This window comes from Perca fluviatilis, chromosome 11 (genome assembly GCF_010015445.1).
Source record: "Perca fluviatilis chromosome 11, GENO_Pfluv_1.0, whole genome shotgun sequence".
Lineage (NCBI taxonomy): Eukaryota > Metazoa > Chordata > Actinopteri > Perciformes > Percidae > Perca > Perca fluviatilis.
This window is the reverse complement of record NC_053122.1, coordinates 24,013,512-24,036,822: the sequence shown is the minus strand read 5'-3', so window position 1 is coordinate 24,036,822 and position 23,311 is coordinate 24,013,512. Positions and strand designations below refer to the sequence as shown.

At 41.9% G+C, this 23,311-nt stretch overlaps 1 protein-coding gene and 2 non-coding genes across 7 annotated transcripts; all 3 read left to right on the top strand.

Annotated features, from left to right (window-relative positions):
- Positions 1-1,301: 1,301 nt before the first annotated feature.
- On the top strand, positions 1,302-23,146 carry eif4g1a (eukaryotic translation initiation factor 4 gamma, 1a). Of its 5 annotated transcripts, none has more exons than XM_039816989.1 (32): positions 1,302-1,740; positions 3,614-3,740; positions 3,830-3,916; positions 4,135-4,167; positions 5,615-5,635; positions 5,938-6,117; positions 7,154-7,253; positions 10,753-10,904; positions 11,160-11,252; positions 12,159-12,234; positions 12,331-13,263; positions 13,352-13,440; positions 13,621-13,801; positions 13,950-14,083; positions 14,348-14,467; positions 14,892-15,281; positions 15,498-15,644; positions 15,768-16,004; positions 16,568-16,672; positions 16,876-17,169; positions 17,297-17,414; positions 17,511-17,613; positions 17,843-18,180; positions 18,307-18,428; positions 18,575-18,747; positions 18,893-19,018; positions 19,447-19,528; positions 19,704-19,802; positions 20,206-20,349; positions 20,490-20,571; positions 20,835-20,975; positions 21,743-23,146. In XM_039816989.1, the coding sequence occupies exons 2-32, from the start codon at positions 3,666-3,668 to the stop codon at positions 21,922-21,924; spliced, it is 5,157 nt and encodes a 1,718-aa protein (XP_039672923.1). In that variant the 5' UTR covers positions 1,302-1,740; positions 3,614-3,665; the 3' UTR covers positions 21,925-23,146. The 5 variants fall into 5 exon arrangements, with proteins under 5 accessions (XP_039672923.1, XP_039672921.1, XP_039672922.1 ...); XM_039816987.1 differs by having other exon boundaries at positions 10,753-10,946; XM_039816988.1 differs by lacking the exon at positions 5,615-5,635 and having other exon boundaries at positions 10,753-10,946.
- On the top strand, positions 15,322-15,384 carry LOC120569138. The gene has a single exon (XR_005640841.1). It is a non-coding gene; the product is annotated as a small nucleolar RNA SNORD66 (small nucleolar RNA).
- Positions 16,385-16,461, top strand: LOC120569137. Its single transcript, XR_005640840.1, has one exon. It is a non-coding gene; the product is annotated as a small nucleolar RNA SNORD66 (small nucleolar RNA).
- Positions 23,147-23,311: the final 165 nt, after the last annotated feature.

Here is a 23,311-nt window from a genome sequence, read left to right as displayed (position 1 = left end):
AAGTACAAAGAAGTGTCATAACTGAAAGAGTAAAAGGAACAATATTATCAAATTTGCTTCCAATAGTCTGGAACAATCGCTGTGACGTATTGGCTGTAATGTAACTGTACAACACCCCTAGAGAATAAAAGGACTTGTACAAAAAGTGCATGGACTTGATTAACATAACTGGTATGAGAGGTAAATTATCATGATAAGATATGCACTACAAAATATCTTACTACTAAATAATCACCAAAACAATGATCAGTTCATGCCATAATTTTACCTATAAGGGAAGCAATTTTTCCATTTCAGTCTGCACCTTCAGCTGCATTTCCACAGACTAGGAATGAATAAATACATATATAAATCGTATTAGAGGGGAGAGGGGGGTCATTAATGTCAAAACTTGTGGCCAAACAAGTCCGCTTTGAGGCCCCATGGTAAGAATTAACGTAAGGCCATTATTGACCACCTGTTTTTGGCAATGAAGGCTATTTCAACTCAAATTGATTTAGAAATGTGTCCCTCCACAAATTATGCAGACTGTGCAGGTAATAATGCAGGACACACCATAATGCCTTTATCATTTCAGCTGATGTTATGTTTCAGCAATAATAGTATTAGTAGGTAGTAGTAGTAGTAGTAGTAGTAGTTGTATTAATAGTATATATAAAATATGTCAAAAAACTTTTGATAATCAATTAATCTCATCATCTTAAATCATTTTAAGTAAGTAAGTAAAAACCAGGAACAGGATTGTTCCAGTTTCTCAGATGTGGGTATTTGCAGTTTTTCTAGACATATGTGATGGTTAACTTATCTGTGACTTATGTTATACTGTGAGTTTTTTTACATTCATATTAATATTTTGCACACCCTGCACAAAACCGTACAGCCTTAAAACAGTTGTCTTTTACATACTTTTATTGTAATTTTTCTATTCCATATTTTATGTTCTTAACTGTAGCAATGTGTATTGTATGCACCAAACACACCAAGGCAAAGTCAATGCAAGTAAAAACTTACTTTGGCAATAAATCTTATTCTGATTATTTAATGTTTGTTAGAACTACAAGTAGTATTCATTCGTAATACTCAATATTGGACTACTGTGTAGGTCCAGTACAACTACAGACTTTGTTACATTATGTAGTGGTACTTAAATTCCTGACTTGAGTATATTGTGTTTGTCTCAGCTAATAGTATTAGATTGATTAGATTATTGTGAGGCGACGGTTGATGAATTGATCTGAGCTCCTGTATCACATGACCAAGGAAACGGCATCAAAATTTAATTTTCCCGGAAGTTACCCATGCGACTTGGAGGCGCACCGGCTCCATAGACCAGAAACATCGCATTATGGCCTCGCTCTGAGCCTACTGATGCGACAGTTGTGTACATACCTAACCGGCAATCCGTCACCATCGACGCCTTGATCATGGACCTCCGGTCCAGAGGCTTTTTTCGGGGCCATCGGAGTTGTCAATAGTACTCTCTAAGTACTATATTATTTGATTTTGAGCACTGTCACTTTTGCACGCCCGGGGATTTAAACCGAAGTGACAGTAGTAGCACTCACCCCCATCTGCCGGTCAGCTAGCTAGCTCGCTAAGTCAATAGCCAAGAAGGGCATCACTTTTCTTTTGGAGTAAAGGACAAGGAAACTGCAACACCACTACTTTTATTAACAGAAGACTGATCAGAGGCCGATTCCCCGAGTTACCATCTTACAACATATTCACTATTGATTCCTGGTAAGAATAAAACCAATTGATGGTGCTATCGCTAGCTTGGAGTACACCCGAGCTTGGCTTCATTTTTGTCAAAGGCACACAGGCTAGCTAGCTAGCTAAAGTTAGCTGGTTGAGGCCCTGCCGGCTGTCAGTCCTCACACTTTGATAGCTATCCTACGAATCTTTCCCAGAATTCGAAAACTGATGGAACCAAATTAATCTGAATGTTTTAAAGGTGGTTAAAAGGTAGGTACGTAATCTTGAGGCATTATTTAGCTGGAGCTGCGTAGTTAACTGAAGTGACAGCCAGGGTCCCTTGCTCTCGTGGCTAAGCTTCATTTGGTGTTACCGTTAACATTGAGGCTTCGTAAGGTTAGCCCTAACGCTACTGGGGCATGGTTTAAAAACGACGTTTCACTGTGTTTAAGAGCTAACTTGTCTATTATAACGGTTAGCTAGTTTGAAACCCTGATGTTTGTCTTGTTGGCACAATATTGGCTCAAGTTTAATGTCAGGTTGATGGTCTCATTTGCTCGCTGGGCCTGTAATTAAATACACTTCGTAGGGCAGGGCTAAACCGATAACCAGCGTTAGCTGAACTGTAACCTAATCGGTGTTGCAACATTATTGCGAGGACCGGCTTATTTGCTGTTCTCGAGTTTTGATTAGTCATATTGTCCATCAGCACAGTCAAACTATCACACTGAGCTCTGTGTACTTTAAGGTTAAATGTGGACTCTACGTTCAGCCACGTAGCGTAACTAGGCAAAAACCTCTGATAGTGGGACACGTAACGTTAGCTGGTTGATTGCTAACGATTTAACCTGCTTCGGCCGGGAATGCTGCCTTGTTAGCGGGCCAATAAAATGTCCTTTCACACTATAACTTAGATAAGACACAATGGGAATCGTTTCCTAGACTACCTGTCACATTTACTGACTGTTCATGAGACTGGTAGCCATCTCTGCTAACAGAACCATATGGTAGCTCTGTACGTTGATGCCCTGTTAAAAGAAGCATGGCATTAGCTAGCAGCTAACGGTAGTTCCTGTGTCAGCAGGTGGATGACACGTCTGCTAGTAGTATTCATCAGATTTTATTAATCCAGCATGACTGTGCTATTCCAGCACCTATACGATCATTTATCTTCGTGAGAAAACTGCAGTCAGTTTTGAAACGGATATTAACGTTATTTGAGTGGACTATTTGCACATGTAGCTAGCACAACCAGGGGGCATTGGAGCCACTGTTAACACAGTAAACGAACTTTGACCTGAGGTATCCATTTTCTTAAATTCACTCAAAACGGAACAGTCCAACTGATTTGGTGGCAGGCATGTATGAATTGGAAGTAGAGCTCCAAGACATTATAAGTAATGCATATTAGCTATTTGTGGTTTAACTCAGTCATGGTCAGGTTTTTTTTATTTTATTTTTTACAGTAAAGTCCCCTTTTTAGAATTGATTAAATAGCGCCATGACCCCTTTTCTACTCAGCAACAGACAGTTTTGGGTGGAGGTTAAAACAAATGTGTCCATTGTTATCTGATTTGAGCAAGGAATCCGCAGATGACTTTAACACTAATTGTCCATAAGGCTGGATGCATGAGCCATGAGACAATATGCAAGTGAGTAACATTGTGGGAGGTGGTGGTGTTATCATAGGCGAAACCACAGACCACACCCTCAGTGCTTGGCTTGATGATGCCCCACTAAATGTTCATGTCTTCTCTTCATACAGTGTTAAGTGATATCTAACCTGTATGACTGCAATTGTCATATGTAGAGATCAACTTTGAGCTGAAAGCGATTTCCTCAAAATACCTTTAACACTTGGTTAATTCTTCATTGTTCATCTTTTTTTTGTATTTCTTGCTCCTCCTCTTTTCCACAGAAAGGCTGGCAACACACAGCCACCCTAATGCAGAACCATAAAAGAACGTGAAATGAACAAACCACCACAACCTATAACGGGACCCACTTCTGTCCCAAATCCTGCCCCATCCCCTGGATTGACACAGGTGAGAGAAACGGATCTTATAGAATGGAAGTTGTTTTGGTAGATTGAAGTTTGGTAACAACTATTTTACTCCCATCCTCTCCTCTCCAGGCTGCCTACGGTCCTGGACAGCCCCCTTCTCTTGTTTTTGCCACCCCTCCACCTCCACAAATGAACTCTGCACCTCAGCCAAGACAGGTATTGTTCACAGCATTTTTTTTTTTCTTCTGCTAAGGTTTTTGCATCAGTGTCTAAGTATGTGATATTTTGCCTTGTATGGGAACCCTCCCTTTCCTACTCTTTCACAAAGACTTCTGACACAGCTTCTTCTGGTGTGTGTGTGTGTGGGTGTGGGTGTGTGTGTGGGTGTGTGCGCGCAATCTTGACTTCTTTCCTCTCTTCTGCTGTCCTCCCAGTTTGCTGCAGGTCCCCGTACTTTACACCAACAGGTACTAACAGTCCTCACTTTTCCTTACATCCCCACTGTCTCTTTAGTGTAATACATACTTTCAGTTTAACTTGTTGGAGAATTAAATGAAAAAGCCGTAGTGTTTATTAGATGAGTTAACGGAGGTCCAGTTAAATTGAGGTTTATATCCCATTCTAGAAATGCATAATTCTCTGTAGGAAGTTGTGCCATTTTTTGGTAAGACTTTCTTTGAATGGGTGTGTATAAGACTGACATCGTACACTTTCTAATGACAGCTAACTACAGTTAGCTGTTACTTTAGCAACAAGTAAAGCTATCTCTCCAAAACTCTGTAAATAATGTCAAACTGGCCTTATACCATTTGTTTTAAGCTCCCATATTTAATACAAAAGGCAACGTTTCGACCCTGCTGGGTCTTCTTTCACTTCAGTATTTTCCATTTGTCCTGCACCTGCCAGAAGGTGGGATGTGCACACACTTACTTTTTTTAAATCTTATACAATTTAGGACTTCTCTATGACAAGTCCAAATAGTATTTATGCCATCGTTATAGAAGCATTTGACAGTGTAATACAATTTTAAGTCCAAATTGTTTTACATTACATGAGGTCAAGGGAAATATTCATGACACAATTATAATGGTCTCATGACAGCCAATGTCAAAACCAACTACATATTACATATTTAATGTAATGTTAACACATAAAGCTAAATAGTTTCTTTAAGTTTGATAATTAGGCCTGTTAGGTTAATGTCAAGTTTATCATAACACCGACGTTGTTCTCTTTGTTAATGTCAAGTTGTCATACCAGATATCTCAAACTATGTGAACATTGCATTAAAAGTGTCATAATTTACCAAATGACCCTTAATGACAACAGTCTGAAAGATTTGTAAAGACTCCTTTATGTTCATGACAGGTGTCATGTCAGTCTTATGCACACCCTGTGAAATATATATTTTAGTTTTATAAAATATATATATTTTATAATATAAATGTATATTAATTTTATTTATATATATATATATATATATATATATATATATATTTTTTTTAATGTTGTTGCTGGGTCACAATGTTTTAATAGCAGAATTCTCCCAGGACTCATTATTCTTACACCTGCACTATAACAGTTTAATATTTAGTGAATTGATTTTAGTACCTGCAGCATTCTAACATTGTTTCATTGCTCGCATGCACCTTTAGCCCTTAAAGTGATTCTTTAATCCACTCAAACCTGGGACCTGCAGGACTTCAGGGGATCTTACTTTTATGCAGACCTGTACAGAGTTGCATGTGGTTGTTTGAGCTTACTGTTCATGGCTGAGAGATATTTTGCTGCTGCCTCTCATACTCTTCCTTCTTGCACCTTGTAATCTCAACCTTCCACGTTGTCTCTTGTCCTCATTTTCACCTTAATCTCACTCCCTCTCTTGCTCTCTGCTCATGTGTTGCGCGGCTGAAGGGTGGATACAGAGCATTACAGGTAACCTCTTTTCTCTTCGTCCCTCCCCCCCTCCTAACTTTGGCTAACCTCAGTGTAGCAGGGCGACATGCCATTCCGTACAATTTAGACTCGGTGTAACCCAAGAACTGAACTTGCTGTACACATTGGCAGTTGTTGTGAATGCTTCCAGCTGAGGTTAGAGGTGTGTGTGTGTGTGTGCTTGTGCTAACACAGGTTAGGGCTACCATAGTAAAGACACTAAATGCACACAAAGAGCAAAAGGTTTGCTTGTGATACACTATTCATCCTTCTTTCTTTGTTCTCCCTTATCTGTTCTCTAGAGTTACTATCAAAACCGACCAGCCATGGCCACCAGTGCTCCAAGGGTACAGACAAGTAGTGGCCCACGACCTGTCGGACCCACTCAAGTCTACCCGCACGGCTCACAGATGATGATGATTTCCCAGCAGCAGCTGTCTTTTGCTGGCTCCCCTCAGGGCTACTTTATCCCCCCTGGACAGGTTGGTTCAAATTAGCAATCATCCATTTGTTAAAGTGACACACATGTTACCGGTCGACCTAACCACTAGATGTTCTCTTTGAATAGGAGAGAGTATCTGTTCCTACAGAGTGAGCATAAACTAAAACTGTTTAGGAACCCAGTTTAACTACTGGAGTTTCTGACTGCTCATTTAGCTTTTTCTGCCACAGAGAAATAAAATTTTTGGAAAGTGAAAATAAGTTGAGAGCATGAGAACGAAACCGATTGAGGACTGAATCATTTGTGAAGCAGTCTAGAAGTACCAGTGTCACAGAATGTCATAATGGGAAACATGCTAACTGCCAGAGAAAATCTTTCCGTCTGCTTCAAAGAGCCTGACCAGAGAGTTGGACAAGCTACACAAATGTGCGAGTTTCTATCTACCAAAAATGGGTAATAAGGCCAATTTATGCCTCTGTGTTAAATCGACCCCCTGGGTACGTACGTAGGTACGTGGAGATACCGACCCTATGCCGGACCCTACGCAGTAGCCTGATATGCACCTCTCAAAAAACGTAACTACTGTACACGTAGGTCTGCCGTGGCTTGGTAGCGTTGTATTTCCCCCCCGACTCATTTCCGTGTTCTCCCTCTCTACAAACATGAAATCAAGGAGATGGTTCACTTTTCCTGCTACCGATTTCCAACCGTGGTCAGAAAGCACAGGGGAGACACTTTGTTTCTCTCACTAAGACTCTAGAGTCGGTACTCGCTCCGAAGCTAATCCCTGTCACTCTCTCATTCGCTCTACCACATACTCCCCACACAAACCCATATGCCAGCAATGCTATTCTCTTAAAGAGATTGACACGCACACCAACGCACAAGTATAAACTTCAGGCCACTTACACAGACTATGGCGAAACCTCTGCGTTGAGCCTCCACAAAACCATAAATTAGACTTTAGAAAAAGGGTCTCATCTTTTACTGTTGAGATGGCAGTGATTGATCTGACGCTCTCCCAACTTAATTGTTCCGGCTATTGTTGTCTCTGACCCTTTATTTTGTCTCTGCAGTACCGGGCCCCATATATGCCTCCTACTCAGCAGTATCCTGTGACCAGCGGTACAGCAGGCTTCTATCCGGGAACTAGCCCTGCTGAATACCCTGCTTATGGTAAGGGTTTTTGACCAAAACCAACAACAACCAAGCACAACTATAAACATGGAGGATTATCAGTTAAGGGGGATGGAATCTCAAACAACAGAACCCCTCACTTAACACATTTAAAGTATAAGCATGTAGTTTTAGTCCATATCCATTTGGGTACCTCTTTGCCCATAAGGTATCGCTGGGTTTGTCGTGGTTTTGCTTGGCTAGTTGGTTGGTGTGTTGAATGTCTTTCTGGGTCAAAACACTGTTGTATGTGGTGAACCGCCAGTTGCATGTGGTCTGGCTTGATTCTGCTTTGGCCTGTGTTCTTTCTATCTGCAGTCTCACCGGACACTGCCTTACAGGTTCCATGAAATGGCTTTGAGACAAGAATTTTGTTCTTTTGCTGGATGCATTGTCCATATAAACATGCCGTTGGGGTGGGATTTAATGTTAAGATGGATCTAATTTTAAATATTAATGACTGAATGTTCAAAAGTATCCAGGACAAAGCCTCTAAAATGCAAGGCAAACATTTGAGTATTGCCGCAACCACTGCACTTGAAAAAACTATTCTGAAAATGCCACCCCAAACACACTTCTTGTGTGACTTGTGTTCCTGCTGCAAATATTAATTTGCTGAAAGGCACTTTTTTTTTTCTTAAATGTGAGGCATTGTGTGGGTAAAACTAAAACCTCAGATTATATTGGCTCACATCGAAACGGTGAACAGAACTTAAAGAAATTCATGATTTGTATAAATAAAACTGTTGACATAAGAATAAGATGCAGCCAGGAACACAAGGCAATATATACATTAAAGCCGTTCATTTCATGGGACCTTTTTAACACCCTGCTTCCTCTGGATCCTCTCATTAACTCATTCTGCATCTGTCTCTTCCTGCCCTCTCTCCTTCTTTCCTCCCTCTCCCGTCCCTCACTCCCTTCCTCTCGTTTGCTGCGTTGGTTCAGAGCCCTCTCTTGCTGCGAGGGAGAGGCGGGGTGGTGGGGGGAGAGGGGGCGGGCGAGAGAACGGCCGTCTCTCTCTCCACGGTGCTCCTCTCACCTCCCAGCGCTACCCTGGTGAGTAGTGTGTGTGCTTGTGTGTTGGTCAGCAGGCTTTAGTGGCAAAAATCTCTGTGGCACTTCCTGTCGCTGATAGCGTTTTTTTTTTTTTGCTGCTAACACCCACGTTTACTTTTATATGCAAGTGAGATACAAAGTGAATGTCACATACACTACCGGTCAAAAGTTTGGGGTCACTTAGAAATTATAGACAGAATACCAGCTGAGATCAGTTGCATTTTTTAAAATTTTTTATCAGGGCAGCAGTTTTGAGATTATATTATGTGCTTACATAATTGCAAAAAGGTTCTTGACTGTTGTAGAAAGAAGTGGCTGATCTTTAATGCAATATCTACATTGCCCATTATCAGCAACCATTCATCCAACCATTCTGTTTACTAATCTGATATCATTTCAAAAGGAACTGAAAAAACATTGGCGAATCTCTAATCTGAAAACTGCTGCCCTGGTTAAAAAAAACAATGCAACTGATCTCAGCTGGTATTCTGTCTATAACGTAGTATAATGGAAATTCCTAAATGACCCCAAACTTGACCAATAATGTACATTTAAAAAAAAAAAAAAATCATTCCACTACAAGTATTTTTGATTAAAATAGGGAAGCCTTATCAAAATAAATAATGGCATTTGGTATTTTTGTTTTTCTCAATGATGATGATGATGATGATGATACCACAAGAAAGTACACCTTCATTCATACACACTGTCCGTGCAGTATAGGTTAAAATCAGGTTGTAGATAGGAGTGAACAATATAGTTGCCACTTACGTAAAGGTTATAATCTAAAAGATTCTAAACTGTTTAACAAAACCACACATACTGGCTGGGCTGTTATCAGTTGCTCTAACAATATCCTTCAACTTTGGCGAAGGAGCAAAAAAGCACTCGCCCTTGAAATCAAGCTCACCCTAATTTACTGCTGAGGACGAGCAGTCCGCCTACTCAGGGCTGATGGTGAGCTAAAAAGTCTGCCTGCAGCGTGCCGCTTGGCTGCAAATTTCTTGCTAGCTGGGCCAAAATTCCACTTTTAATAAAGTCCTATGCTTCAGATTTTTATTAAATTATGCATTTCATGTGATAAGAAAGAAAGAAAGAAAGAAAGAAAGAAATCATGGATTGCAAGTGATTTATAATTGTAAGCTTGCAAGTAATGTTGGCTGTGTTCATTTACTGCACAGGAATTTTAACATGCTATTCTGTCCGACCTTCACAGAGTGAATGTGAAGGGTATTATTTCAAAAGCCTGTCATAACCAGGGGTGTGAATTAGGGCTGCTCCCTCTTAGTCGATTAGTCGACTAATCGGTCGTTTTGGTCTTAGTCAACTTAGATTTCTTTAGTTGATTAGTCAGGTTTTATGCTTTTTTTTTCATGCTGAATGACTTATTTCCAAGAAACGTACGAGCACATCTCTGGTAAACAGAAGAATTAAAGTGGTGCTTTTGCATGACTCTTTGTGGAGAAACTCAGATTTACAGGTCTTTCGATTAAATCAACTAATCGATTAGTCGATACAATTGAATGAATGTTAGTCGACTAAGAATTTTTTCAATCGAGTACAGTCCTAGTGTGAATCTTCACTGGTCTCACGATTCGATTGTATCCTGTCAACGTTTTCAAATCGATTCGATCTCCCCTTTTTATTGTATCTGCTCTTAAAAAAGACACTTCCTGAATGTAGCGGAGTCTAAACACGGCAGACAACAGGCAAAAACAAAAAAAGTGACTGGAAAATCAACAAGTAACATCAGTAGGCAGTAATCGATTATGGTCGGTCACTCGCGATGCATCCATGCAATGATTAATTTCATACTAGTGTTTTTGAGATTGAATAACTTTAACATTCACACAGGCTATCTGTAACATCTGTGGTCTTTCTTTATTTTAGTGCAACCCACAGTAGCACAGTAATGGCTAGAAATGATGTGTTATGGTTTACTTTGAGCGCACAGAGGCACAGATGGACAGTAACCGACTATTGTCACAGCCACACACAGTGTTGCTAGATTCAGCACATTTTTTGACCCTCTTAGTGACTTTATTTCTAAAACTGATTGCAAAACACATTAACCAGCCTGCATATTAGCCTATATGTATAATACTGTATGCACAAGTTTATATTTTGCTTTGATCTTGACCTACACACCTCATATAGGCTCTGTGTGAATTATTGTTTTTGTGTTCCTACAGGAATCTCCACTCTGTTATTGCAAGATGTGTTTTTTTTATTTTGTGCTAAGGTCTTTATATGAATAGGGTCCACACCCACAAACAGCCTTGCAGGGTTTTCATGTTTGGTCATAACTACAGGATAAAAATCTTGAGACTCCCAGCTGGACTTTTTATTTTAGTGTGAAGCTTCGTCTTTCGCGCGAGTATTGTTTTCTTTTCATTAATGCTTTTTTTGTTTTGTTTTTTGTTTAATTTTACTGTTACAGCAGGAGCATACTATCCAGCTCAACCGCAGTACTCTCAGTCTGTCCAGCCGGCACCGGTCATGATCAACCCCGCCCAGCAACAGCAACAAGCCCCGCCTCCTCAGCAACCACCCGCACAGTCACAAGGGCCACCAAAGAGGGAACGCAAACCGGTAGTGTGTCACAACAAAAGGGCAGCGCGCCTCTTGTCTGAGGTCAAAAAAAAAAATTGAATGGACAGAAAGTGTATTGTCTGTTCAATGTGGAACTTTCCCTTTTACCTTAAAATAACAATAGAATTTATCATGATGGGAGACAGCTGTAGATCAGTAGTGACAGCATCGTTACATACAGTCTGTATTTTTATGTTCTAAACAGGATACATGTTTTGTGGAAACCTAACCAATATTGACCCTGTCTGCTTATAGATAAGGATACGAGACCCCAACCAGGGCGGGCGTGATATCACAGAGGAGATCATGTCAGGTGGAAGGTCCACCACCACACCGACTCCTCCACAGGTAAGAAGCATTTTGGGAAGACCAGTTTTTATTGACTCATTTAAACTCTGATCTGAAGTAAGCATGGTTGTGTTCATGGTTAAAGACAGAACTGATTCTTTGATTGTAAGTCTTGAAAAATAATGACACATTTTAATCTGTGATTAGGATTTAGTTTTTCTTATTTTAGAAATCTAAATTGTTTTCAGCTATTCTGTGCTGGCTTAAGGTAGTGTGTGTGTGTGTGTGGGTGTGTGTGTGTGGGTGGAAAATAAAGTGAAGGTAGACCGTTCTGTCTGTGAAACTGTGTTTAAAAAAAAGAAAAAAAAGAATCCAACTTATTTTGTCTACACTGGTCAATTGGCTTATTTTATAATATAGTATTTTTTTTTTTTTAATGTATTTACAGTTTAATGTCTTACGATGTAATTGCACATAAGAACATAAGTGATTTAAAAAAATAAAAAAAAATAAAAAAAACTACAGCTTGAGCAGATCATTACTGTACTCTAAAATGTTGAAGAAAATACATTTTCTTTACACACCAGCTCTCCACTTTTTTCCTTTTCATAGGGGATTGCATGTTTACACATCTCTGTGCTAACATCTTATTATCAGCACAGTACAAATATTGCACAGAGTTTCACAGAACAAACGATACAAAGCCAAAGCAAATGCACAACACTGATGTTTTGAGCTGTGGTTATATTTTCAGGCTAGTTACTTTTCAACTTAAGTACATTGAGTTGACAGCTGGGTTGGTCAAAACATTTGAAATACTATTACTACACTATAAAATGCAATACACTACACAGGACACACTACAGTCTTAAAGAAGACCATAGAGCTTAATCAACACGTCTTTTGTGTATTTCCATTGCAATCATCAGAGCCTAAAAACACTTACTACTTTTTTTGTGACTGTAGGCCTCCACAGCAGATGGAAGTCCTGCACAGACCAATGGTGAAGTCACACAGCCTGCCACTACAGTGACGAGAAGAGGTGAGTACATTTTCTTGTCTTGGTTTACATAAAAAATGCAAGATGGCTGTATTCCAGATTTTCCTTATTGTGATTATTTCATGTTTCACTGCCCAGATGAAAACACTGAGCCCCCTGCTAGTGCTGAAACCCCACCACCTCTTGCCATAGCAAATACAGAGCCTGTGGTGGAGGCGAAACGGGAAACGGACAACCAGATGACACCGCCGGCTGAGTTAGCCGTACAATCTGTAGCTCCTACAGCCGCTGCAGAGGTGCCACCCCCATTGATAAAGGACCTGCAGTCTCCCCCTTCCCTCCCTGCAGCAGCAGCATTTACTACTACAGTTCCTCCTGAGGCAGAAAATAAAGTTGATACTAAAGTTGGTGACACCGTAGACGCTCCTGTTGGCCCTTCTGCATCATTAGCGGCACAAGAGGCGCCTGTCAAAATGGAAGAACCACAGGCTGCCCCACCTCCAGCTGAGAAGGTACCAGAAAAGGAAGAAAAGAAAGCAGAGGAATTGCAGAAATTGGAAAATAAGGAGCAGGTGGCCAGTGCTAAATTTGAGCCTGCAGTTGAGGTTCCTGCGACAGTTACCCCTGTTGACGAGGCAAAAGAAGAAACGGCTACAAAGACAGAAACTAAAGTCTCTACGCCTCCACCCTCTGCACAGGAACCTTCTGCTCCACAAACCCAGAACGCCACCCAGAGCCCCACCCCTAAACCCGAACCCACACCGGCTGAAGCAGCAGAGCCTCTTCTCTCCAACGGCCTTCCTCAGGACACTGAGGAACTGTCTGAGGATGTGGCATTTTCAGACACTACACTCCTTGACAAGCCTGATGCTTCTCAATCTCAGGAATCCACACCTGTGGCTAAAACGGCAATGCCTGCCCAGGAGGAGGAGGAGGTGGAGGAGGTGGAGGAGGAGGTGGAGGTGGTGGAGGAGGTGGAGGTGAAGATGAAAGGGGAAGAAAGGAAAGAGAAAAGTGAGGATGCCCCTCCTGCCTCGGTTAGCTGCCCTACAGAGGAATCTACTATGCAAGGTAGTGTGGAGTTAAATCTGGCTCGCGTTTGTGATTGCCGCATGTGTTGTGCTCAATGTTAATGTCAACACTTGTCATTTTCTTGAAGCTGCAACGTCTGTGCCAAAGAAGAGGAAGAACATGAAGGAGTTCAACAAGAAAGAGGCAATTGGAGACCTCCTGGATGCCTTCACAGAGGTTAGTATCGGGCCAGATGAAAACAAGAAAGATAGAAGTTAACGCAAGGTCATCAAGTGTCTCAGCCGTTTCAGCTGTATCAATAATATTTTTGAGGATGTTTAGTTTTACAACACTGCATTCTGTGACTAACTGGGTTATCATAATACTTTAATCTCCGTGTTTTTTTTGTTGCCGCAGGAGCAAAAAGCCAAGCCTGCTCCTGAACCCTCGTCCACGCAGGCCGACCCTGTCCCTGTTGCTCCACCTGAACCTCCAGCTGAGGTTGTAGATGAGACCTGGGAGGAGAAAGAAGACAAGCAAAATGCAGAACCTAAAGTCACATCTGAGCCAACTGAGCAGAAATACCAGTACAAAGAAGGTAGGTTGACTCGACTAGATTTCTCTAGAAATATTAGAAGAAATTTAGAAGTATTTCGTGTGTAGTGGGGGGAATTTTTTAGATAGATAGATATAGATATTATAATAATCAAATATATATAACATTACATTTCTCATACATCTTTTAGAAAAATGGAAGCCGATAGACCCAGAAGACAAGAAGCGGTACGACAGGGAGTTCCTCCTGGGCTTCCAATTTATCAGCGCCAGTATGCACAAACCCGATGGCCTGCCTACCATCAGTGATGTGGTCCTGGACAAGGTAGAGGATGTTTTACATAATTCTCCTGTGGAATGTCTTTCATGTGTGACATTAATGACAAATAAGGGGATATTGAAATAGAAGCTGCATGGAAGTTTTAAAAACAAAAAGTATTTTACTTAACTTTTGACCACCTTAGCATGATTATATTTTGAATATATCATGGTGATTATTATTATTATAGAGAATTGGGAACCTTGACGTCCATCTTGTCAGTGTTTTGTATGGACTCTAAGGTTGTTTTTCCGTTTACTCTAACTTCAGGCAAACAAGACTCCAATGCGGCCTGCTGACCCAGCTCGAATGATAAACGTGGGTCCTGATTTTACGCCTTCGTATTTGGGTAACCTTGGGAGCAGATCGGTGGGAGGACCAAGAGGCCCGGTGAGTGAATGTTACCTGAATAGCCCAGTGGATGACTGAAGTAACAATAAAATTAATAAAGATAACCTGGGGGAAAAGAACCCGGGAAATTAAAGTATATGGACAAACAAGCAATGTATTAACGTATAAAGTACACACACGGACGTTGGTGTAACAGCCCACTGGAACTGTCCTTAGCTCTCTCCAGCTCCTTCATACTCCCAGCCCTGATTACTTATTGAAATAAGCTACACTCAATCCCTTACTGCAGCTGCAAGGCTGGCAGGTACCTGGAGAGACACAAGAGAGAGCAGACACAAACTCCACAGCACGCAACAGTGACTTTGTCTCTTCTCTTTCTTTGGTGATTTTTAACCATATTTTTATGTTTTTATTTTTGTATCATGGTTTCTTTTCTAAAATGCATCCCTTCCCCTCCTTTTAGCCACCTGGGCCACGTCGCTCCCAGCAGGGTCAGAGGAAAGAACCCAGGAAAATAATCAGCAGCATGTCCCTCGGTGACGACGTGCAGCTCAACAAGGCTGAGAAGGCCTGGAAGCCCACGGTAAAGAAGTCCACTCGAACCCGCGCCGCGGAGGAAGTCGAAGATGACGATCCCGAACAGGCCAAGACTCGAGAGCTGTTCAAGCGTCTGCGCAGTATCCTCAACAAGCTGACCCCTCAGAAGTTCCAGGAGCTGATGAAACAAGTGACAGAGCTGACGATAGACACAGAGGAGAGGCTGAAGGGAACCATTGACCTCATCTTTGAGAAGGCCATCTCAGAGCCCAACTTCTCTGTGGCCTATGCCAACATGTGCCGCTGCCTTTTGGGGGTAAGTCGTGTAATTTTATTTATTATTAATTTATAATTTGCTCCAATGATGACTTGTGTTGTGTGCCACGTGTCTGGGCCACTGAATGTTCATAATAAAGGACACTTTAATCACTGTTCATTTTAGCTTTTATAATCACGTTTCAGGCCATATAATTATGTGAGATGATTTATATTCATTAAAAATGTTTAACTGTACTCTGTTTTCCTCCTTCAGTTGAAAGTCCCCATCCCCGACAAGCCAGGACTCTTTGTGAACTTCCGCAAACTGCTGCTCAACCGCTGCCAGAAAGAGTTTGAGAAGGACCAGGATGATGATGAAATCTTTGAGAAAAAGCAAAAAGAAATAGAGGCTGCCAAAGAAGTAAGAAATGTGATCCTTTACTCGCACTGTCGCAAACCACCACAGGTTTTGTTGTTTACTTTGACTAAACTGATCATATTACCCCAGCACTAAGCACAAACTCCTACTTGTATCTGCCCTCAGGGAGAGGAGTGTGAGCGCTTGAAGGTGGAGCTGCAGGATTTCAAAGACAAGGCTCGCCGCCGTTCAATGGGTAACATAAAGTTCATTGGCGAGCTCTTCAAGCTGAAGATGCTGACAGAGGCCATCATGCACGACTGCGTAGTGAAACTACTGAAGAATCATGATGAAGAGTCTCTGGAGTGTCTCTGCAGGCTGTTCTCCACAATTGGCAAAGACCTGGACTTTGAGAAGGCCAAGGTAAATAAAGCATGAACACAATAGGGGTGACCCCGAATTGTCGGCTACTCGATGATTTGATCAAAGGACAGTTGAAATGTCGCAGCGGTGGAAAATATGGTCATGAAACAACGGATCGTTCCATTCGGTCAATACGGAGGTGTTGAATGTCAGATTTTACATAGAATTGCTTGCTTTCTCCCAATAAATCATGATATAGTGTATAGCCTATTTTAAAATACAAGCAGAGCACTAAATATATTGTTTTAAATTAAAAACAAAACAAAACCTGATTGCAATATCTGTCGACTACAGGCAAGATTTAACCACTCCCATTCGGCTATGTAAATTCTTAGTCGGGGACACCCCTAGAAGACCTAAGTATTTACACATTCAACCGTCTCCGGTGATGACTTTTATTTTTGTGCCACGTGTCTGGGCCACTGATTATTAGTGATGGGATTGAGGAACTGAGGAGACAGTTCTCTACATATAAATCAGTCTCAATTCTTTATTCATAATGAGGTTGTTGTTTTGTAGCTGTGATTCATAAAAGCCGGGGTTTTTTTCTGTGTCCCTGTTAGCCTCGTATGGATCAGTATTTCAACCAGATGGACAAGATCATCAAAGAGAGAAAGACCTCATCCAGAATCCGCTTCATGCTGCAAGACGTCTTGGACCTCAGAAAGGTACATATTACTTCATCCATAACCGGAACCGAAAATAAGCATTTATGGAGGTGACTAATGCCAGGAAGTATTCCTGAATGAGCAGAATGGTTTTAAACTGTGTGTGAGGTATTCCACAGGGATTAGGAGTCGCATAGGAACCAGCAGGTGTTGGAACAGTTACACACCATTTTTATAACTTATCTTTCATCTTTGGTCTACAGAGTGGGTGGGTGCCTCGTAGAGGAGACCAGGGACCTAAAACAATCGACCAGATCCACAAGGAGGCAGAGATGGAGGAGCACAGGGAACAGATCAAAGTTCAGCAGCAGCTCCTGTCCAAGAAAGAGGGAGGAGGAGAAAGAGGAGGCGGCAGGATGGGAGGGAACATGGGGGGCCGTGGCTCTCACACACCAGGAGGTGGCCGGACTAGCCAGCCTCAGGATGAGGGATGGAACACGGTACCCATTTCCAAGAACAGACCCATCGACACCACTCGCCTTAGCAAGATCACAAAGGTAACGTCCAAGTCTAACGCAGAAGTTGTCACTAAATTTACTGTCTGACTACTGACCTGATGATTTAGGACTTGCGTAAATGTTTATGTAACTTGTTTGTAATTGTTACTTTTGTGTTCCCCGTCAGCCTGGTTCTCTGGACTTCAACAATCAACTGTTGGCTCCAGGGGGGAAAGGCATGTGGGGTAGCTGGGGCAAAGGCAGCAGCGGAGGAACTGGAGCCAAACCAGCAAGCGGAGAGCCGGGTATAACCTACTCTTCAGAAAGACTTTAAAAAGGTTTAAAAAGGTTTTAAGACGTTTTAGTGGTTGGAGTGTTAATCTATCCTTTTCCACTTTAAGATTCTGGTCGTCCAGCTACCAGCACCCTCAACCGCTTCTCAGCCCTGCAACAGTCTGGTTCGTTGTTGTCTTCAACTGACTCTGATCGCAGAGCTCCTCAGAGGTATTTAGCAGCTGCGGATATTTTCTCACCAAGTGAAATGTCTTGTTCTCGTTCTTTGCTCCTATTGTTTTCTTTACCTCCTTCACTGAATAAATGGCCTGTACGTTTTTTATTTTTTTATTTTCTTTTAGACGCATTCGACCTGATAGCAACCAGTTTAATATCAGATCAGATTTGATGGCACATTATGATAAATGTGGACCTTCTTGTTTCACTTACAACCTTTTAGGTCAAGCTCAAGCCGCGAGCGTGGTGGCGACAGAGACAGGGGTGATCGCGACAGGGATCGGTTTGACCGATTCGATCGCAGCGAGGGTCGGGAGGGTCGGGACGACAGGAGCACCCGGAACCAAATCACCAAGAGAAGCTTCAGCAGAGAGTCTCAGGAGCGCGGCGGGAGGGCCGGAGACCTCCGGGCCTCGACTGAGCCGGTGCGCCGCGTGGCCAGCATGACCGACAATAGGGACAGAGGAAGCAGGGACCGAGGAAGTCGGGATAGAGGAAGCAGGGACCGAGGAAGCAGAGACAGAGGAAGCCAGGACAGGGCCCCAAGCAAAGATCTCCCAGGTAAAAAAAAAACCCACTCGGCAAAAGTTAAGATTTGAAATGGATATAATGGTAGAAAAATGTCCTGAAGGAAAAGCTGTGGACACACAGAGATTGGAATAATATTAAACTAATTTTTCTCTGCAGTTAAGCGTGAGAGCGCCCCCACGCCACCTCCTTCTCTCCCAAAACCTGCCTTGAGTGAAGAGGAGTTGGAGAAGAAGTCGAACGCCATTATAGAAGAATACCTCCACATTAATGACTTGAAGGTACAAACATGACGCCATGTAAACTTGCATGCAAAAAAAAGTGCATTTCCTTAAATGTATGCATATTATTCGGCTTTAACAGCAAATGCTTGGAATATGAAACCACTTTGATGGCCAACATCTTGTGTCTTCTGCTGCTGCTGTAGGAGGCGTTGCAGTGTGTGACGGAACTCAACAGTGCCTCACTGCTCTATGTGTTTGTGCGGAACGGCGTGGAGTCGACGCTTGAGCGCAGCACCATTGCTAGAGCACACATGGGCCTGTTGCTGCACCAACTTGTAAAGGCAGATTTATTGCCCACAGCGCAGTACTACAAAGGGTGAGCTTTAACAAGAAAAACGCCACACTGTGTTTCCGATGTCTGTAAAGTGCATCCTTATTTACTCTTGATGGACTGATTTATGCAACGAAGGTTAAAGTGTGTTAAAGTGAGATTGAGTGCTTTGTGCTTTTTGGGACCGTAGGCTAGAAGAGACCCTGGAGGCTGCGGAAGACACGGCCATAGATATACCTCACATCTGGCTCTACCTGGCTGAACTCATTACCCCCATGCTCCATGATGGAGGCATCCCTATGGGACAGCTCTTCAGGTGAGCTACAGTGCTGGAAGTCAGCAAACATAATAAATAATTCTTTAGCAAGCCTAGTTCCTGTGGATTGAGATTTGTCAGAAACGGCAACATTTGTAGGGTGTTTGGCAGTGCTCTGGCCCTAAACATGCGTCACAATAATACAGATTGTACACATGCAGTTCAAAAACGTCAAAATCTGAGTCCGTTGGACAACTGGGACACCTTTGTCAGCTTCTCACAAATATTTTGAGGTGTCTGTAGTTGCTCTCATGTTTATCATTCCCTTTCTTCACTTTTCCTTTTCACAACAATCAACTTACTTTTGTTTTTTACCTCAAGTATAGCTGTGATTTTACTGATTATGGCAATAAATAAAACGACTGAATAATAATTTAGTTCAAAGCAAATAGAATGAATAACTCAATGTATGTGTGTTGCGTCTTCAGGGAGATCTCAAAGCCTCTCGTGCCTCTGGGGCAGGCTGGCGTGCTTCTGGTACAGATCCTCAAGTTGCTCTGCAAAGAAATGGTACGTCCTACATAAATCCCAAAAACCCCATTCCTTCTGTCTATATTGAGTGCAACCTTTGATATTGTTTCATTACACCTTGTTGTACATTAACAAAATCTTAATACTTTGTGCCGTTTGACAGTTTAGACTCACTGGATTTAATGTTTTTTTTTCTTCTTCTTCTCCCCATCAGACCCCTAAGAAGGTCGGGGCCATGTGGACTGAGGGTGGGCTCAATTGGAGTGATTTCTTGCCCGAGGATGAAGACGTCAACAAGTTTGTCACCGATCAGGTCTGTAGGCTACAGTAGTACAAGACAGTGAAACGCATAGAAACTGATTTCTTTTTTTTAAATTCATTTTTCAATGTAGTTTGGTGGAGGCACAGGGAAATAACAGAGATTGTAAGCTCTCATACAGAGAAGGCACACTCTATAATGAAAGAAGTTCATACAATCTCATAGAAAACATAATGTGCCAATATATGTCTTGATTATTTATCATATAGAAATAAAGATATATTTAATTGCAGCAAATTGACACAAATGCACACCTAATGCCAATACCTACATACCCCTCATGTCCTGTGTTGTGTTTTGGTCGTTCACATCTAAGAAAAATTTAAAGAATTAAAAGCAAAATAATTAAAAGTTAATCACTTACAAGAGAATCTTCAATTTTCTTTATGTAATTTAGAAAGTGGAGTTCACCACAGGAGAGGAGATGGAGTCAAAGGGCGTGGATGAGAAGAAGGTCCTCACTGGAGAGGAGCTCAGCAAACAGCTGGACCGACTCCTCCAGGACAAGGCCAACAACCAGCGCATCAGAGACTGGGTGGAGGTGGGTGAAATGTTCTTGTGATGGAGCTCAGGTTTGACTTCAGACTTGAATATCCCATTTGGGTTTTAAAAGTTGTAGGAGTCATTTGTTTCCTCTGTGTAACAGTTTTGTGTTTTTTTTTTGTTTTTTTTTTTCCCCAGGCTAACTTGGACGAGCAGCAAACTGCTTCCAACCAGTTCGTACGAGCGTTGATGACATCCGTGTGTCAGTCTGCAATCATATGTAAGTATATCTAATGCAGCATGTAGATGTAAGGGCTGTCTGTTTTGGGCTAAAATTGTCCTTTCTCTTTGTCTGTTCGTCTTTTTCATCTCACAGCGGCGGCAGTAATTCTCTATGTTGAAAATGTTTCCGTATTACTGAGATATCGATGATCAGTGATGATTAATTGTAGAAACGCAAATCACAATGTGTGATTGATTTTGCAACCCTTTTCAGAGTAAACACTTTCATGGCATATTAATGAGTTTTTCTTCTTGTTTCAGGTGACAACCCGTACAGGGTGGACGCACGGCAGATCGGTCAGAGGGCCAGTCTGCTGCAGAGATACCTGTCTGATGAACAGAAGGAGCTGCAGGCCCTCTACGCCCTCCAGGCTCTGATGGTGCACATGGAGCAGCCAGCGAGTGAGTAATATTCGTATTAATGTTAATTAAATGCAAATATGGCCATTATTGAGGCCATAGCTTGAGACAGATTGATAGATGTAAAGGCTGTTTTATGGTTCTACGGAGGCTCCACGCAGAGCGTGTGTGCGTGTGTGTGTGTGTGTGTGTGTGTGTGTGTGTGTGTGTGTGTGTGTGTGTGTGTGTGTGTGTGTGTGTGTGTGTGTGTGTGTGTGTGTGTGTGTGTGTGTGTGTGTGTGTGGTGTGTGTGTGTGTGTGTAGGGGTGTGTGTGTGTGTGTAGGGGTGTGGTGAGAGAGTGACTGCGATTAGCTTTGGAGCGAGTACCGACTCTAGAGTCATAGTGAGAGAAACAAAGTGTCTCCCCTGTGCTTTCTGACCACGGTGAGAAATCTGTAGCAGGAAAAGTGATGTCTATCCTTGATTTTTGTCGCTGCGCGGTGCACTTACATTTTTCGAGAGGTGCACGTGAGGCTACGGCGTAGTGTCCGGCGTAGACGCGTAGGGGTCTATGGGGGTACGCCGTTGATTCGACGCAGAAGCATAAAACTGCCTCAACACCGGGCCCGATGACACAAAATCATGATTCATATGTGAAATCTCCCTTTACGCCTCACTATAGAGTAAACTACTAGTGTTTATGGTGGTTTGTGCTCATTCCTATATTAAGTTCAGATTAGTAGGTGGGAAAGTGACATCAGAGAGAGGGAAATAAGTATTTAAAAAAAAAAAAGGACTTTATTGACCTTTTTGTATCCTGTCTCTGCAGACCTGCTGCGCATGTTCTTCGACGCCTTGTACGATGAGGACGTTATTAAAGAGGATGCCTTCTACAAATGGGAAACCAGCAAAGACCCTGCGGAGCAAACAGGCAAAGGTGTGGCCTTGAAATCAGTCACCGCTTTCTTCACCTGGCTCCGCGAGGCCGAGGAGGAGTCTGACAAGGAATAAAAGACTGAACTGAAAGCTGCCGCCCCCCTCTGGCAGGGTGGGGGCTTTGCAGAGAGTCACGGACAATATTGCCAGAGAGGCAGACTCAAATCAATCCTCAATGAGGATAAATCTTTATTATTTTTTTTCTTTTCTTTGAGGGATGGACTCAGAAAACAATCATTTCTCTCTACCCTTCCTCTCTCGCTTCCTCATTATTTCCCCCACCTGCTTGTCACAGCAAGTGTCCTCATCAAATAAACTTGAAAACTGATTCAGCAGGATTGCTTGTTAACGAGGTGTGAAGTATCCCACATGACTACGAAACTCTTTTTCTCACAATAATGCAAACCAACAGGCTGCTTTTTTTATGGTTCTAGATAATTCTAATGCCTAACATCCTATCTGATCTGCAGGATGAACCGCGAGGCGTGTGTGGTGTAGTGGGTTCCCTAAAACGTGGGTATCGTCATGCCATATTGTGTGTTCAATCCAAACTCGGCTCTGTCTTTGTCCCTTACTGGCGTGTGCAGCATGACTGAAGTGTGTTTCTATTAATGATACAGTGGACGAAACTTGGATAGACAAATGTTAATGAACTAATCTTAATTTGATGAATGGAGTTTTTAATGCAAAGGTTGTGTATTTTCTCTTCCTGTTTCCCATGATGAACTTAGAGGACAGAAACATGGACTGTTGTTGACCTTTGACTACTAGGGGGTGGTCTTAATGCTTCCTCTAAGCCATCCTCTCCCATCCCCAGTAGTAAACCACACTGACTCTTCATCTTTACCTCTTCTATACCTAAACCTGAGCTCTCGTAGAGGACACTTAATAACCCAATCACCGTTAAAACTTGAAATCTACAGAAAATTGACTTGATGAAAATATATACAGTTAAAACAACACAGAAATGATCTGAAAGCCTTTTCTACTGTAAGTGGAAACTTATTTCAGGAGCATTCTGTAAATATATAATTAAAAACAAACAAAATGTTTTTCAGTTTATTTTTCAGAAACGAGAAATTGCTGATGTAATTGCAGTGTATCCAACAGAAACAGCAGTTGTCCAGATGCAGAGAGCTGCTTTAGATAATCCATTGATTATTAGTTGTATTGGAATTTTGTAAATATTTTTTTTTTTTTGCTTTCTTTATTTAAGAAATTATTGCTTCTTTTGCATCGGAAACTAGACAGATGAGGTCACGGAACATTGCAAATAAAGGACTTATTAAGTTGCTGAGCAGAGTTTTGCCACAAGTCTGTCTGAAACATGTCCCTGGGGATTTTCTGGTTGGTTTTATAGATTCTCCAAATCGACTGATCTCATTAAGGGGACTGGTTATCAGCCATGATGTCACCAATCCACACTGAATAGTCAAGGTCATAAAAAATGAAATGTTTAAGT